Source organism: Bos mutus, chromosome 2 (genome assembly GCF_027580195.1).
Source record: "Bos mutus isolate GX-2022 chromosome 2, NWIPB_WYAK_1.1, whole genome shotgun sequence".
Taxonomy (NCBI): domain Eukaryota; kingdom Metazoa; phylum Chordata; class Mammalia; order Artiodactyla; family Bovidae; genus Bos; species Bos mutus.
Window position 1 is genome coordinate 104633259 of NC_091618.1, and position 17095 is coordinate 104650353.

At 38.0% G+C, this 17095-nt stretch overlaps 1 protein-coding gene across 2 annotated transcripts in view; it reads right to left on the reverse strand.

Annotated features, from left to right (window-relative positions):
- SLC38A11 (solute carrier family 38 member 11) overlaps positions 1-17095 on the reverse strand; it is a 55727-nt gene that overhangs the window by 25190 nt on the left and 13442 nt on the right. For both annotated transcript variants that reach the window (XM_005896157.3, XM_070380878.1), the window contains one exon: positions 16046-16125. In XM_005896157.3, the coding sequence (XP_005896219.2) occupies positions 16046-16125 (80 nt within the window). The remainder of the gene's footprint in view (positions 1-16045; positions 16126-17095) is intronic.

Genomic DNA, 17095 nt, shown 5'->3' on the forward strand with positions numbered 1-17095 from the left:
TAAGGAGGATACACACACACACACATATATATACACAGACATTTATATGTAAAACTGAATCACTTTGCTGTACACCTGTACCTAACACATCACTGTAAATTAATTATATTTCAATAAAAAATTGTAAAATAAAAAAAATAGTCACGTGGCCGTTTGCTACTGTGTTGGACAACAGAGATCTAAATGGAGTTCTATAGGTATTTTCTGTTGCAAAAAACATAATTACCTTCTAATGGTCTAAAACAGTTAAAGAAATTACTTCAAGAAGGGTCATTTTTCCTGTAGTGTAGCTTACATCATAAGTTTCAGCCACTTGAGCTTTCTGAGAGGCAAGTAGAAGAATGGAACAATAAACAAGAATATCTTGTGAACTTATAAAGAACCATGGCTACTAAAAAATTTGAAAAAAAGAACAAAAAAGCAAAAAAAATACTGAGAACTAAATCAAAATTGTCATGAATAGAAATAGAGGGAAAACACAGTACATAGTAGTCATATTGAAATATTATTATGAATCAAGTGAAGACAATCTGGTTTTACAAAGTGATTAGATTATAGGATGAGCACTTCTCTTTTTTTAATTTTAAAGAATAACTCACAATAAGTTACCTGTGAAGTAGAAATGGTTTTCAAATGATTTTTCAAAATCAAATTAACATTAATTAACATACAACTCTTCAGGAGTATTTCTTTTGCACAAAGAGAGGCTAATTTTGTTCTGAAGAAACCTCCAAATAGAACTGCTCTCTAGTTTCTTTTCGGTTTAGATTCTTCTGTTGGTGCCGTAAAGGTTCATTTCCTTGAGAGCTGAAACCAACCACATTTATTGGTGTGTTTCTAGAGTCTGCAATGGAAGCCAACAGCTTTGAAATTAGTCCACTGACATCAGCAGTGTCTTTTCAGCAAGTGTCAGTGTTACCTAATGATGAATCAACCGGCTTTTAATCCCCATTTGGCTCCTGCCTGCTTCTTTCATTTAATGTGATTCCTGCTGACTATAGATAAAACTGTGGTTAATATTACGAATAAGGGACAAGTAGAACAATAGTGAACTTAATTCCCATTGTGAAAGAACTTTGTCTTGACTAAGAAAAAACATAATTACAGCAAGCTGAAATGGAAAAAAAAAAAAAATAATGAGCTTTGGGGTCAGACAGACTTGGATTTAAATTTTACCTTTATGATATACTAGCAGGCTGACTCTCAGCAGATTACTTACTGACACTGGTCTCAGTTTTCTCTGCTGTAGAACAGAGACAGTATTAATTCTATTTACATATCTGACTTCTCCAGTGGTCCAGTGGTTAAGAATCCATCTTCCAACGCAGGGGACTTGGGTTTAATCCCTGGTTGGGGACCTAAGATTTCATGCCACAGGGCAACTAGGCCCATGCACCACAACTAAGACCTCATGCAGCACACTAAGTAAGTGTTTTTTAAAAGGGCTATGAGAAAATGAATAGAAGTGTAGTATATAGTGGACAAGCACTGTTAGATGGGGCTCCTTCCGCTCTTTTTCCCTTTGTTCATGTTCTTGCCACTAAAGTAATAATACATGTCTTAGTCTGGGTGTAAGGACCTGCAAGTACATGAAATGTAATGTTTGCCATGGTATTCATACTCTTGCAGAAAATGAAGGGACTGTGAGAAAGGTAAGTGATTCTTATTTTAAATAAGTGAATGATTAATCTTGATAACAGATGATATTTCTGTAACTGGTTTTGATAATGATGAAAAAGATGAAAGGTTCATTTATGCTTTGGATATTCACAGTAAATATTCGGTATTCTCTCCCACCCACCATACCCCAAACAATTTTCTGCACAACCCGGTCTGCCAAATTAGTGCAACTTCCAGCTGCAGAAAGCCACTCAAGTTCAGGGTACTCAGAGTTGCTCACCTCATGCCAGGGTTTATACCTTAGCTCCAGTGTCAGTTTCCCAAGCTAAGTTGAGGAGCTGCTCTGTAGTGATATAAATTTTGCTACAGTGGTATGCAGACTACCACCAGTGGAAGATAATTAAACATTTGAATAAAAGAGGGCACTCATTGAACCTTAAGATATTTTACATCTAAAATAGACAGAGAGGCAAATTGCCTGACTATTTAATCACCACTTGGATAACATCTTAGACTAATCACTTGAGAGGAAAAAAAGTATAACATTAACTTAAAAATTTTTAAGATTCTATCTATCTATCTATATATGCACACATAAATTGAGGGTTATTCTTATTTTTTTGTTATATAATTTTCTGATTATAGAAAGCATTTTATTCTGTCCATGTCCCCAAAGTAAAAGGTTTTTCTTTTGTATTTCACCATGGGGAAACACTATGAAAGAATATTTATGGATTTCATCATCAGCATCATTAAACATATAAATAAGTACAGGGACATTAAAGTTCATTTCTTGAACTCTTAACACTACCTTTTCATAGAGAGATAGAAGCTATCTTATCTTGCTACATTAGGAAACTGAAAGTTTCACTTTCAGGAATTATTTGGAGGTCCTATGGGCTTCCCTAGTGGCTCAGACAGTAAAGCATTCGTCTGCAATGCAGGAGACCCGGGTTTGATCCCTGGGTTGGGTAGATCCCCTGGAGAAGGAAATGGCAGCCCACTCCAGTATTCTTGCCTGGAAAATCCCATGGACCACAGAGCCTGGTAGGCTACAGTCCATGGGGTCGCAAAGAGTCGGACATGACTGAAGGACTTCACTTTCACTTTCATGTTTTATTTCAATAAGGTGATATGGCCTTGCACATATTATAAAATCTTCAGGTGTGTGTATGTGTGTGTGTGTTGAACAGTCTTTGGAAGCAATGGAAAATTAATCTTTACCAAATTGAAGATGCAGTAACTTCACTGAATGCACAAATAACAGGCAGAGGTAACTGATTCCCAGTTTTGTGGGGGGTTGGGGGGGCTAAAGAAATATTTAGCAAAGTAATATAAAATCTTATTTTAGTCCTTTTTTTACACAGAAATCTCTTCCCAAAACTTTCAATTAAGTGCTAATACAGGTAGTTTTTCTTTTTCCCCCAACCTCTCTGCTGTTTTTCATGGCACAGTGCAAGCCTCACAAACAATGGAATAGCTTTCCTAAAGAGGAAAAGGTATTTTAAATAAAATGCTTGGATTTGTACTTAAATCTGCAGGCAAATTAATAATCAAGTGTTAAACTTGGACATCCAGTTAAACTCAGTGGATGGGACACATGAACCTAACTTCTTGTCTCAGCCTCACAAGAATGATACTAAAGGGATTTAAATGGAAGACAAATGCCCAGGGGAGGGGGTGGTAGAAGAAGAGACATCACTAAGAGAAGGTATTTTGAAAAAAGGGAAGTGGATGCTTACAACGTCACTTATAACTGCTGAGAATGGAAGAAGGTACAGCAACATAGAGGGAGCTAATGATGTGAGAGAGCTGATTCTCTTTGCTAAAGCCCTGTGTGTGCAGGACTCAGACACACCAGGAAGCGACTCAGGATGTTCTAGCAAAAGGACAAAACGAAGAAAAAAGAAAGATTTGAGAAACTGAATGTAGGGTGTCTAACACAAAATAGAGGTGAAAGGAAGCCCTAGCAAGACAGTGGGACAGCAAACTGAGAAATTACTCTATCTAGTAAAGAAAGAGGACAGAGGTTCTGAAAGGGGGTCTCTAGTGAAAATAACAAGACTGGCAGACGATCTTATACGTTTGAGCATTTGAAAAGGAATAACAAAATTAAGCAAAATCAAAAGCTAGACGAGGAAAAAACATCTTTAAAAGACATCTCACAAAAGACTCATTACCTCCAAAATATACAAAGAACACATAAAACTCAACAATAAGATCACAAACAACCCAATTTAAAAATGGCCAAAGATCCCTTAATCCTCTAACAGACACCTCATCAAAGAAGATATCTTGAGAGCAAACAGGTGTATGCAAAGATGCTCCAAATCATATGTCACCAGGGAAATGACAATTAAAACAACACTGAGATACCACCGTACCTCTTACAAGAAAAAAAAAAAAAAGTACATCTATTAGTCTGGCCAGAATCTAGAACACTGACAACTCCAAATGTTGGAGAGAATATGGAGCAATAGGAACTCTCATTCATTGTCAGTGGAAATGCAAACTGGTACAGCTACTTTGGGAGACAGTTTGATGATATCTAACAAAACTAAACACATTCTTATCATAGGATCCAGCAATCACATCGCTTAGTATTTACCCAAAGAATTTGAAAACATATTCCACACACAAACCTGCCACACCAATACAATACAGCTTTATTCCTAATTGCCAAACATGGAAACAACCAAGATAGTCCTTCAGTAGGTTGATGGACAAACTCTGGTATATCCAGATGATAGAATATTACTCAGTACGAGAAAGAGATGAGCTATCAAGCCATGAATAAACATGAACAAACCTTACATACATATTACTTGAACAAGAAGCCATTTTGAAAAGGCTACTTAGTCTATGACTTCAACTGTAGTTGAAAAGTCAACTGGAAAAGGCAAAACAATAGAGACAGTAAAAAGATCAGCAGTTTCCAGTGGTTAGGGTGGAGGAAAGGGGTGAATAGAGGAAACACACAGGAATTTGAGGGAAGTGAAATACACTGCATGTTTATATAATGATGACTGCATGTCATCATACATTAGTCCAGACCTACAGATGTGCAATACCAAGAGTGAACTCTAATGTAAACTACAGATTTGGGGTAATGATGATGTACTAACCTAGATTCATCAGTTGTAACCCATGTACCATCCTATTAGAGGATGTTGATAATGGTCGAAGCTATGCATGTGTGAGAGTAGAGGGTTTGTGAGAAATCTCTGTACCTTCCTCTTAACTTTGTTGTAACCTAAAACTGCTTAAAAAAAAAAAAAAAAATTTTTAAAGCTAAACTGAACACCCAATGAAACATGATTCAAAACAGAACCAAAAGCAAGTCTTGATTCTAGAAAAAAAAATACAAATCAGTTCAGTTCAGTCGCTCAGCTGTGTCCGACTCTTTGCGACCCCATGAACAACAGCACACCAGGCCTCCCTGTCCATCACTAACTCCTGGAGTTCACCCAAAATCATGTCCATCAAGTCTGTGATGCCATCCAGCCATCTCATCCTCTGTCATCCCCTTCTCCTCCTGCCCCCAATCCCTCCCAGCATCAGGGTCTTTTCCAATGAGTCAACTCTTCGCATGAGGTGGCCAAAGTACTGGAGTTTCAGCTTTAGCATCAGTCCTTTCAATGAACACGCAGGACTGATCTCCTATAGAATGGACTGGTTGGATCTCCTTGCAGTCCAAGGGACTCAAGAGTCTTCTCCAATACCACAGCTCAAAAGTATCAATTCTTCAGCACTCAGCTTTCTTCACAGTCCAACTCTCACATCCATATATGACCACTGGAAAAACCATAGCCTTGACTAGATGGACCTTTGTTGGCAAAGTAATGTCTCTGCTTTTGAATATGCTATCTAGGTTGGTCATAACTTTCCTTCCAAGGAGTAAGCGTTTTTTAATTTCATGGCTCAATGATTTTGGAGCCCCCCAAAATAAAGTCAGCCACTGTTTCCACTGTTTCCCCATCTATTTCCCATGAAGTGATGGGACCAGATGCCATGATCTTTGTTTTCTGAATGTTGAGCTTTAAGCCAACTTTTTCACTCTCCTCTTTCAACAGAAGGCTTTTTAGTTCCTCTTCATTTTCTGCCATAAGGGTGGTGTCATCTGCATATCTGAGGTTACTGATATTTCTCCCAGCAATCTTGATTCCAGCTTGTGCTTCTTGCAGCCCAGCATTTCTCATGATGTACTCTGCATATAAGTTAAATAAGCAGGGTGACAGTATACAGACTTGATGTACTCTTTTTCCTATTTGGAACCAATCTGTTGTTCCATGTCCAGTTCTAACTGTTGCTTCCTGACCTGCATGTAGGTTTCTCAAGAGGCAGGTCAGGTGGTCTGGTATTCCCATCTCTTTCAGAATTTTCCACAGTTTCCTGTGATCCACGCAGTCTCCTGTGATCCACACAGTCAAAGACTTTGGCATAGTCAATAAAGCAGAAGTAGATGTTTTTCTGGAACTCTCCTGCTTTTTCGATGATCCAGCAAATGTTGGCAATCTGATCTCTGGTTCCTCTGCCTTTTCTAAAACCAGCTTGAACATCTGGAAGTTCACGGTTCATGTATTGCTGAAGCCTGGCTTGGAGAATTTTGAGCATTACTTTACTAGCGTGTGAGATGAGTGCAATTGTGCGGTAGTTAGAGCATTCTTTGGCATTGCCTTTCTTTGGGATTGGAATGAAAACTGAGCTTTTCCAGTCCTGTGGCCACCTTTGAGTTTTCCAAATTTGCTGGCATATTGAGTGCAGCACTTTCACAACATCATCTTTCAGGATTTGAAATAGCTCCATTGGAATTCCATCACCTCCACTAGCTTTGTTCGTAGTGATGCTTTCTAAGGCCCACTTAACTTCACATTCCAGGATGTATGGCTCTAGGTCAGTGATCACACCATCGTGATTATCTGGGGCGTGAAGATTTTTTTTGTACAGTCCTTCTGTGTATCCTTGCCACCTCTTCTTAATATCTTCTGCTTCTGTTAGGTCCATACCATTTCTGTCCTTTATCGAGCCCATCTTTGCATGAAATATTCCCTTGGTATCTCTAATTTTCTTGAAGAGATCTCTCGCCTTTCCTATTCTGTTGTTTTCCTCTATTTCTTTGCATTGATCGCTGAGGAAGGCTTTCTTATCTCTCCTTGCTATTCTTTGTAACTCTGCATTTATATGCTTAAATCTTTCCTTTTCTCCTTTGCTTTTTGCTTGTCTTCTTTTCACAGCTATTTGTAAGGCCTCCTCAGACAGCCATTTTGCTTTTCTGCATTTCTTTTCCATGGGGATAGTCTTGATCCCTGTCTCCTGTACAATGTCACGAACCTCTGTCCATAGTTCATCTTACAAAGCTTCAAATACATGATGGCAACATAATGAAGGCTTATTATAAGGTTCAGATGGTTTAAGGAGCAGTGCTTCTAGTGTTGTAACATATTTTAATACTAATGGAAATGGAGACTCGCTTGTAGCAGTTTGTAAATACTTTTACAAGAATGACTGTTTCTCTTAGTCTGAAAAATCCAGACAGATGTTATAAAATTTTCAGAAACCTTTTCTTTCTGTTTGCCATGTGGGGTGGTTTGGGGGTGGGGGGGGTAAATTCATTTTGCAAAATTATCTCAGTTTGGATTCTTGGATTCAAGCTTTGCACCCTATTTTAAAAGACATACTTGTCCTTATCTTTATAGCAGCTGAGGAATAATAATGTAAAGCAGTAGAGAGCAAGCCCTACCAAATGCATCTCTAGTCTTCAAAGGCTGGAGAAAACAAGCTGCAGAGGGACTGCTTCAGATCACCAGAACATCAGACCTCCAGTCAGGAGGGTGGGACATCACATGTTGTACCTGCAAAAACCCTTTTCAGCTAAACGCAGGCACCTTCCAAATCATACAATCTCAGCAGAGCCTGCGTTTTTAAGAGAGCCTTACATATTAACCTCTTCAACCAGGCACATCCGGGAGTTAAGTGCTCTGGCTGGCACACAAACAGAGGCTCCATGTTTCCTGTCACACCACGAGCTATTAGTGACATAAACAGTTCTGCCCACTTCCCCAGCTCTGCATCAGCTGACAGCACTTTGCCATTTCCTCGCTTCCAAGCTTACTTTTCTTCTGAGTCAGTCCTACAGACAACTGCAGTCTGTGTGAACACATATGCTATTCAGGAACATTCTTCCTGGGTATCACCTGAAACCTCAAAACTTATTCTTTTGTTTTTAAATGCAAGTGCTCAAGATTTCCATTAAAATAAATGTAATTTCAGATGTGTGAGCTCCAGAGTATGACACCTGACCTTTGAACAACGCAAAGCTTGGGGGCACTGACCCTCCGAACAGTCAAAAATCCAGGTATAACTTATAGGTAGTTGATCCTCCCTATCTGAGTTCTGTATTCTTGGATTCAACCAATTGTGATCCTGTAGTAGTATTTCCTACTGAGAGAACTTTGTATATAAATGGACTCAAGCAATTCAAACCTATGTTGTTCAAGGGTCAACTGTGTTTCCCTCTGGGGTTCTACCTGGGGTTCTACATGGGTCATACCTCTCTTCACCTTATTGTTATGTGCTGTCTCTATACAATCTTGTCTCTATACAATCTCCCTAAACTCCAGACTTGCATTTCCAAAACTTCTTCTTCCTTCCTCTCCACCTCAACGGTTACTCAAAATTGATATTAAAAAACAAACAAAAAACTTCTGTGTTTTTCCAGACTTGTTTCCTTTTTTATCCTGGTTAACAACTTAAAAGAAGCTGGGGTTTTTCTTCCATGTTCCCATCGGCACCTGCTCTTAATTCTGTCAGTCTATTGAGGTTATCTTTTACATGTTTATCCACCCCACCGCACCACCAAAGTTATAAGAGGCTTGCAGAAAGGGACTGGGCAATACTGATCTTCACATCCCCAGCACCTAGAAAAGTGACTGACCCAGCAAGCACTTAGTAAGTGGTTACTGACTGAACAGACTCTTCCATTTTCTTCTTTTGCTAGTGAGTTCTGGACCATCTGCCATTCCCGTTGTCCAAATTGAAAACCTTGGCAATACCCTCCTCTTTTTCCTCCTCTTTTCTATCAGCCTTGCCTCTTATCCTGTTCCAGATGCCTTTTGCCTGAATGCCTTTGCTATAGATAGCCTCCTCTCAGGTCTTTATACCCGCATCTATCCTCACTTCTGCTGCCAGAGAAGTTCAGCATGGAGTCTTGCTCTGGTTACTGCCCTGCTGAAGAACTTTAACTGACCCATCATTAAAGAACAAATCCTACCTTCTCAGCACTACATGTAAAGCTTTCCTTCCATGTTGGTCGCTATGATCATTTCTTTGTACACTCTAGCCAGACTTTCAGAATCACCAAATACAGAAGCTGTACAGTGGCTGGGGATGGGAGAACAGAGGTCAGTAGATTGAGAAAGTACCATACTTGGTAGTTTTTCAAAAGAGATGATATGGAGACATGACCATTGTTAAACCTATGATAAAATACAGGAAAAACATAAAATAAAGATAGAGTTTTTGAGAAAATTCTCAAGAGGGGCAACTTTATTTCATTTGATTGCTCCCCTAACCAATGGCAGTGTCCTTCCAATGTATCTCCTAATGTTAGAACTTTAGGTCACAAACCTAGAGGAGTGGGAGATGGGGGGAGGTTCCTGAGGGAGTGACCATATGTGTACCTATGGATGATTCATGTTGCTGTATGGCACAAACCAACACAACACTTTAAAGCAATTATGCTCCAATTAAAAATAAATAAATTAAAAAAAAAATTTAGGTGACTATATACACCTCTGGGCTGCACTCACTTCTGCCAGCATTAGCTTCCTACCCCCCCTCCTCTCCTTTTTTGACCCAAATAATTGTTTTAAAGGCAGATGATCACATATTGCCTTATCTTGACATATTTCCTGCCTGCTCAGGTTGGGCTAAGGGCACTTCTTCCTGTTTCCATTGCACTGTGTAATAATTCTATTAAATATTATATTAAGATTAAATGTCTGTTCTCCCCATCCACAAACTATAAATATCTGGGGTCAGGGACAGTGCTTTCTCATCTTTGTAGCCTCAATACCTAGAAGAGTGACTGGTATCAGTTACGATATTTAATAAATGTTTATTAAGTGAAAGAACAGGCTATTCTTTTTTTGCTCTCTGGTTGTTGATCTATACCAGAGACCAGTCTGGGTCCTAACTGGAAATAACACAGGGGGCAAGCTTCACTAAGTCAGCCATTTATACAAAACAATTGATAGTGGATAGAATGAGTTCATAATATTGACCAGCCTAGACTGCTCCTCCAGCTCCACTGTGACAGGGACTAGCCTCATCTTCTCTGAGAATATATAGCCTTGCAGCTGTCTTTTTTCTATTTTCATGCAAACTCAAGTCAAATGATGGTTCTGTTTGTTGCTTCATGTTGGCATTTGGTCTGAGAACACTTAACACTAGTGCTCCAGAACTTGGAGTCAAATGGTATTTTAACAAATGAGTGAGCACATTTGACTACTACGCAAGTAGCCTTAGGAAAATTTTCTTGGCCAGAAAGTGTTTTCATATGAAATTTTTATTGTCCCAAGATCATTTTTATTATCCCATCACTTCCCTCTTCTCCAAGGATCACTTTATATTATGAGTTCCAATTTTTCAAGATCTCCTGGGGATCTCTGGCTCCATCTTTTGGCTTGATCTATAACATGTTCAATATCTCCTATGGTAAAAAGATATTTTTTAGACATCTTAATAACTTAAGCCGCTGGTTTGTCAGCAGATTTTCATACATTGATGTTTTTAAAAGACAAAAGGTTTTGTTTTTTGACAAATTAACTTATATCTTAATTTTCTCCAAGTTAGCTTCCACTTATATCGTTTGATTGAAACTCCTACCACTTAAAGTGAACATCTATAGTTTGCACTACGCAAAGGCTACTCTTTCTTAAGAAAATGATTTATGTATTTATCTGGCTGCCTTGAGTCTCACTGCAGCATGTGGGATCTTTCACTGTGGCGTGGACTCTAGTTATGGTGCTTGAGCCTAGTTGCTCTGCAGCATGTGGGATCTTAACTCCCCAGCCAGGGATCCAGCCCACAGATTTTTAACCACTGGACCACCAGAGAAGTCCCCAGACTAGTCTTTTCCTGGCATCACTGCCTTTATTTCCTTTGGGGTACCTTTTCCTCGACCCATAGCCTACGTGCTTTAGTTGAGCTGATCCTATCCTTAGTTTCAAGGGTAGGTACGTAACATAAACATAAGCAACTCAATACAGGGCATGATCATCATGGGTTCTTATTAGAACCAATTCACACTAATACTTGAAGTGAGGTTTGAGGTTAAAAAAAAAAAAGAGAAAGCTCCTTTTCTTTTTATGGGATAGGACTTGAATAGATGTAGGCTAAGACTGCCATTGCTGTCTTGTCACAAGGAGGGGAAATTCTTCAGAAACTAGAGCCAAAGTCGGAAACAAAGCCTAAAGACGAAAAAAGAAAAACTATGATTCTATTGATTGAGCTCCTAAACACAACAAAATATAACAATAGAAACAGCGTTGAACTTTATAGCTGTGTGAGGGGATAAATTCTCTTTTGCTTCAACCAGTTCTATGGTTTTTCATTTGCAATAAAAAAGGCAATAATTTATGCATCATCAAAAAAATATCAGTGGTATTTGCCAGAACAAATAATTTCCTTTTCAAATATGCACTACTCTTCTGTCTTTACGATTTTTTTCTGATCCTTCTTTAATCCCCCCTGTAATTTCTGTTTATATGCAGCTTTAATTGTGGAATTTCAGGGTTAGAATGAATAAGGGGTTCACAAAACTAAAGTATATTGAGATCCTCGGAAAAGACATATTTTATATACATAAATACCTATTAAAAGTGTAGATACATTTTTAGGAAATTATTTTGGAACACTGCACTATTGATTAAACTATTGTAAAAGAGATGTTTTATGAGGAGAAAATAGATATAAATTTGGTCTGCATACTATTACTTCCATCCTGAATGTAAAGAATTGAATATTAGCGAGGCACAGAATGAAGGTTTTCACAGTGATAATGCTTCTGATTGTAGTTTGGAAAAAAAAAATGGGAAAACTGTGTTATTGCATTTTGATACTAGCACACTTTCTGGAAAGCAATTAAATTGCCTTGGCACTTCAGTTTTTAGAAAGCAAAAGGTTAGAAAATACAATAAAACTGAACATTATTTCCAGAAAGAACCGAAAGCTGTTGGACTGTGAGATATTTGAAATCATATCAAAAAGCAGAATTTATGGCCCTATGAATTATGAGAAAGGAAATTGAATTGTGTGTTTTATTTTTAAAACACGACCACTAAAAAGGTGTTTCCATAGTAACAAGGTCAATAGCACTAGCCACTGCAGACCTTCCTCTTTTTCTGATAGCAGGTTTAAAGATCTTTTTCAAATACCACTTTAAAAGCCCTATGAAAAAGTACAGCATTTCTGATCATTCATCTGAACAAAAATGAGGAAAAACACACATAGAGTATTGAATTTCTCATGTTTTATGGATTTAAGGCATTCTAGGCTGTCACATTTTCAGAAAGAAGCCTGCCTGACTAGCTACTATGCCAGCCCCTGAACACAGGGTTTGATTAGCCTGACTGTAAATCTGGACAAACAGAAGTTGTTTGCAGTAGTATTTAAACAGAAATAAAAGGCAGCACAGTATTAAAAACACACTTCTTTAACATCTAAATATTGGAATAGTTAAGTAAATAATCCCTGTTATTAGGAAAATATCAAAGACTCAGATAAAATATGATATTAGCATTAGAGGAAGGTTAAAATATACAGGTCACATATTGTTTACCACAGAAATAAATAGCTCTTTGGCTGTAAAAAAATCAATTCATTTAGTGCCACCAGGAAGTGGCTTCTCCTTCCTTTTTCCTTTCTATCAAGATACAATGCATATATGACAGTTATTTCATCATCTTATTTCTCCCACTGAACTGTGAGTCCCTCAGAGCAGAGAGATTTTCTATTTGTGTTCACAACAGTATCTCACACATTGTGTATGTATAAGAAAATGAAAAAAAAAAAGTGAAGGATGAATCATGAAAAATAATGACACAACAATCACTAAAATAAATAACATAAAATCTCTGGTCTATTTTTAGAAAATAGTGTCAGTTAAAATGTGTAGTTATGATTTTCATCTCTTCAACTTAAGAAGCTCTAGATCTTCATTCACAGACTCACAATCATTAAGGAATAAACCCAATTGCGTGGCCCCTACATCAATTTCTTCAGGATCTCTGCAAGTGGGGGTCTGGCATCAGCATTTTTTAAAGCTACTCAAGTAATTCTAATATGAAGCAGAGTTGAACATCATTGTTTTAAAATGTTCTGCTAGGGCTCAACTAATGACATTTATTTACTTCCACCTTTTAGCTACTTGTTTTTTACCCCTTTACTATTGCCCTGTAGTACCCTATTTATCAAATCTAGAACACCTTTTATTATAACTTGATTTATTCTCTAGAATTCCTTTTCATGATAAAAGCTTCAATTAAAATAGCTGTCTTATACATTTAACATTTTAACCAAAAATTATTATTGTATTCTGTTCGATATTGCTATTAGCCTTTTATGGCTCTGAACTCCACCTTTGAAAACCAGAGCCCTGTATAGTACCAATATAATAACAGTTATGGGTTTCCCCCGTGGGCCCAACTGTTACCCCAGTTGGTAACAAGTCCGCCTGCAATGCAGGAAACGGCCTGCAAAGCGTTAAGATGTGGGTTTGATTCCTGGGCTGGGAAGATCCCCTGGAGGAGGAAATGACAGCCCACTCCAATATCCTTGCCTGGGAAATCCCACGGACAGAGGCGCTTGGCAGGCTACAATGCATGGGGTTGCAAAAGACTTGGACACAACTTAGTGACTAAACAGCTGCAACCACAAATGGTAGATGCTAAGTATATCTAGTAGAATTTAATATGTGCTTCTGTGCTTTTATGCTTACATTTCCAAGGCCTGTGATTCCTTTTGTACTCTTATCTATCTGGAAAATTCAGATTCCTCTTTCAAAACTCCCGTATCATATTTTTCTTTCTCTAGGAAGCCTTCCTTAATTTGGACTATTAAGGACTCTGCAGCACTGCCACTGCCCCTCATTCATGCTTCCATTTTTCACTCCTAATACTGCACTGTCATTTCTTCTTTTTAAAGTAAATCCCTTCTCCATAGTTGATCATGAACAACATGCAGTAGGCACAGCCCAGCAAAACAGAAGCAATAGGCACTCAACAAGTGCTTACTAGATGAAAGAATATATGGCCACATTGAAGTGAACCAGCTACATTTCAAAAACACTATTGCTATGGACTGAATTGTGTCCCCCACAAAATCGTATGCTGAAGCCCTAACCTCCAGTGTGATGGTGTCTGAAGATGAGGGGCTTAGGGAGATAATTAGGTTTAGAATTAGTGTCTTTATAAAAGGAGACACCAGAGAGCTTGCTATCTCTCTCATGGTCTGCCACTGGGAACACAGCAGGATGGCAGGCGTCTGCAAGTCAGGAAGAACCCAACAAGCTGCCAGTTTCCAGAAATAGGGGGAAATAAATATCTGCTATTCCAGTTACCCAGTCTATAGTGTTTTGTTCTAGTAGCCCAAAGTGACTAATACAACTACGACCTGGGACTAAGTTATTTGCTGCTGCTGCTGCTAAGTCGCTTCAGTCGTGTCCGACTCTGTGTGACCCCATAGACGGCAGCCCACCAGGCTCCCCCGTCCCTGGGATTCTCCAGGCAAGAACACTGGAGTGGGTTGCCATTTCCTTCTCCAATGCATGAAAGTGAAAAGTGAAGGTGAAGTTGCTCAGTCGTCTCCAACTCTTTGTGACCCCATGGAGTGCAGCCTACCAGGCTCCTCCATCCATGGGATTTCCCAGGCAAGAGTACTGGAGTGGGTTGCCATTGCCTTCTCCTAAGTTATTTGAAGAGAAGATTAATATAAATATTATGGATATTTGTACTCATCCTTTTTATTGAAGTCCTTAAAAAAGAAATGCTTTTTGAAAAGACCATATGAAATAAAGTTAGTTCAGATATTTCACACTTTTTTCAAATAAATTTAAGGCATAATTTTTGGTATTTTCCTGGTAAATTAAGAAGCCTGACATAAGCATATATAGTGGAAAATGAAGTGATTTTGCAGAACAATGATCAGTAGGAAAAAAATGTTACTTTGGGGATGGTGTTATCAATTACAGCTATTCACCAGGTTTTTTTCTTAATAGATAACATTAATGGAAGACCCAGCATGTTCCTTGTACTGTGTTAGACATTATGTCTTAAATTAATTTTGTCTTATTTAGGATAAAGAAAATATTTAAGGTATCACAGCAACTCCATAATGTATTATTTACTAATTTATTCAACAAATATTTATTGTGCATTGTGGGAACAGCGTCGGATACGACTAAGCAACTTCACTTTCACTTTTCACTTTCATGCATGGGAGAAGGAAATGGCAACCCACTCCAGTGTTCTTGCCTGGAGAATCCCAGGGACCGGGGAGCCTGGTGGGCTGCCGTCTATGGGGTCGCACAGAGTCGGACACGACTGAAGAGACTTAGCAGCAGCAGCAGCAGCAGTAGGAACCCAATTTTGTGTTTAAAGCCAATTTAAGCTAGTTTCATTCTAGCATTCTCTTGGGACTACAGACATAAATTATCCAGTTCTCATCTGATAAATCTATTCTATAATCAAAGCAAAAAACTGTGTGGTTTAGATCAGTAGACCCTATACTTCAAATTTTACTGATAAGTAACATTTTTAAAATTTGAAGACCCAATGCCAAGTTGCCAACATTTTATTTGGCCAAATAATATAAAAAAACAAATATTACTACCAAGTATCACTATCAGTTCACAAATGATAAAGCATTTTAATACAAGAAAATAACATAATCTGAGCAGAGAAAAAAGAGATTTTCAAGGTGATTGTATTTTATTTAATAGAGCAAACATTCACTATATTCTTTATCATTCTCATTTTAGCCTAGACTGTTGAATATTTTGTTAAGAACATATTTAACTCTGGGATAGACACAGAAATTTCTACCCTCTATCATCTTCCCTCCTTCTGCTTTCTACCACTGCACTAAATTGTTCCTATTTCTCACTATTCAAAATCCCTTCCTTATTTTAATTTTTTGAGCAGATTATTAAAATGATAAGTAAACATGGTTTAATCTCATCAGCCATGCAGGGTCCAAGGGAAAATGTAGGTCTACTTTAATGTAATCATACTTGCATTTCATCAAATAGTTAAATGATGCTTCTGGTACTATCATAATTTTGTATTTCTGCATTTATAGTATATCATCTGAAAGCCTAAATGATGGGTATAAGTCAAATATCAACCAGTAAAGCAAGGAAACTTACATGTGTGGGCCCAGTGAAACTACCCTTGCCACTACAATTCCAAGAATCAGAGTTGTTAAAACTGTAGAAATAAGAGAGATCTGCAAAAGAAAATGTAAAGATATAGCATCAGTTTAGAAGAGACAATGTAATTGAAAATATTAGGTGATTTACTTTTTACTTGACTAAATTTATGTAGCTTTTAGGATATACTTCTTTAGTAGTTCATTCTTACCAATTGTTGTTAATAATCTCAGGCATGTACATTTTTATCAGATCATACTCTTAGTTTTTTTCCCACAAATAGAACAAGTACCAAATATGATTATTTCATAAAGTGAAGTTATGTTTTCACTTTTTGTCAGGTTTTTAGTGTTGACTTGTGCTTTTCTTCTATCTATAATTGCTTATTGCTACTGTCTATCTTACCCTGGCCCTTCCTACACAACATCCCCGCACACCTACCCACTCATACACATTTTGGGATGCCTCTGCTTCTTCCCTTCTGCTTTCCAGCTCTATTAGTCCATTTTTCCTATGCAGTTTCACCCTTTGGTCTGTCCCAGTGGCTCAGTGGTAAAGAACCACTTGCAATGCAGGAGACTCAGGACACATGGGTTCAACTCACAGCAGTATTCTTGTCGGGAAAATCCCATGGACAGAGGAGCCTGGCGGGCTACAGTTTGTGGGGTTGCAAAGAGTCGGACATGACTGAGTAGCAGCAGCTGCGCTTCCAGAGTCTTCTTTGCTACTTTCTCTCTCTTCTGTTACTATTTCAACAGGTTAAAATATAAACTGGCCTGTGTGTGTTATGTTCACTCATTACATTAAATTTGTGTTTCTATTCAATTTTTTATAATGAATAAAGACATTTTAGAATTTTTTATCTGATAAGAAAAATATAAAATTGCTTTTATTTCATTTGTCATTAATCTTATTTCTTGGGTTGTTAGTTTTAAACTAGAGCAGGTTTTATTACGAGTCCTCTGATCCACCGAGATATTAAGAAAAAAATCCCAAGGTCACACAGCAAGAAAGTGGCCGAAGGGGAATTCAGATACACAGCCTGAC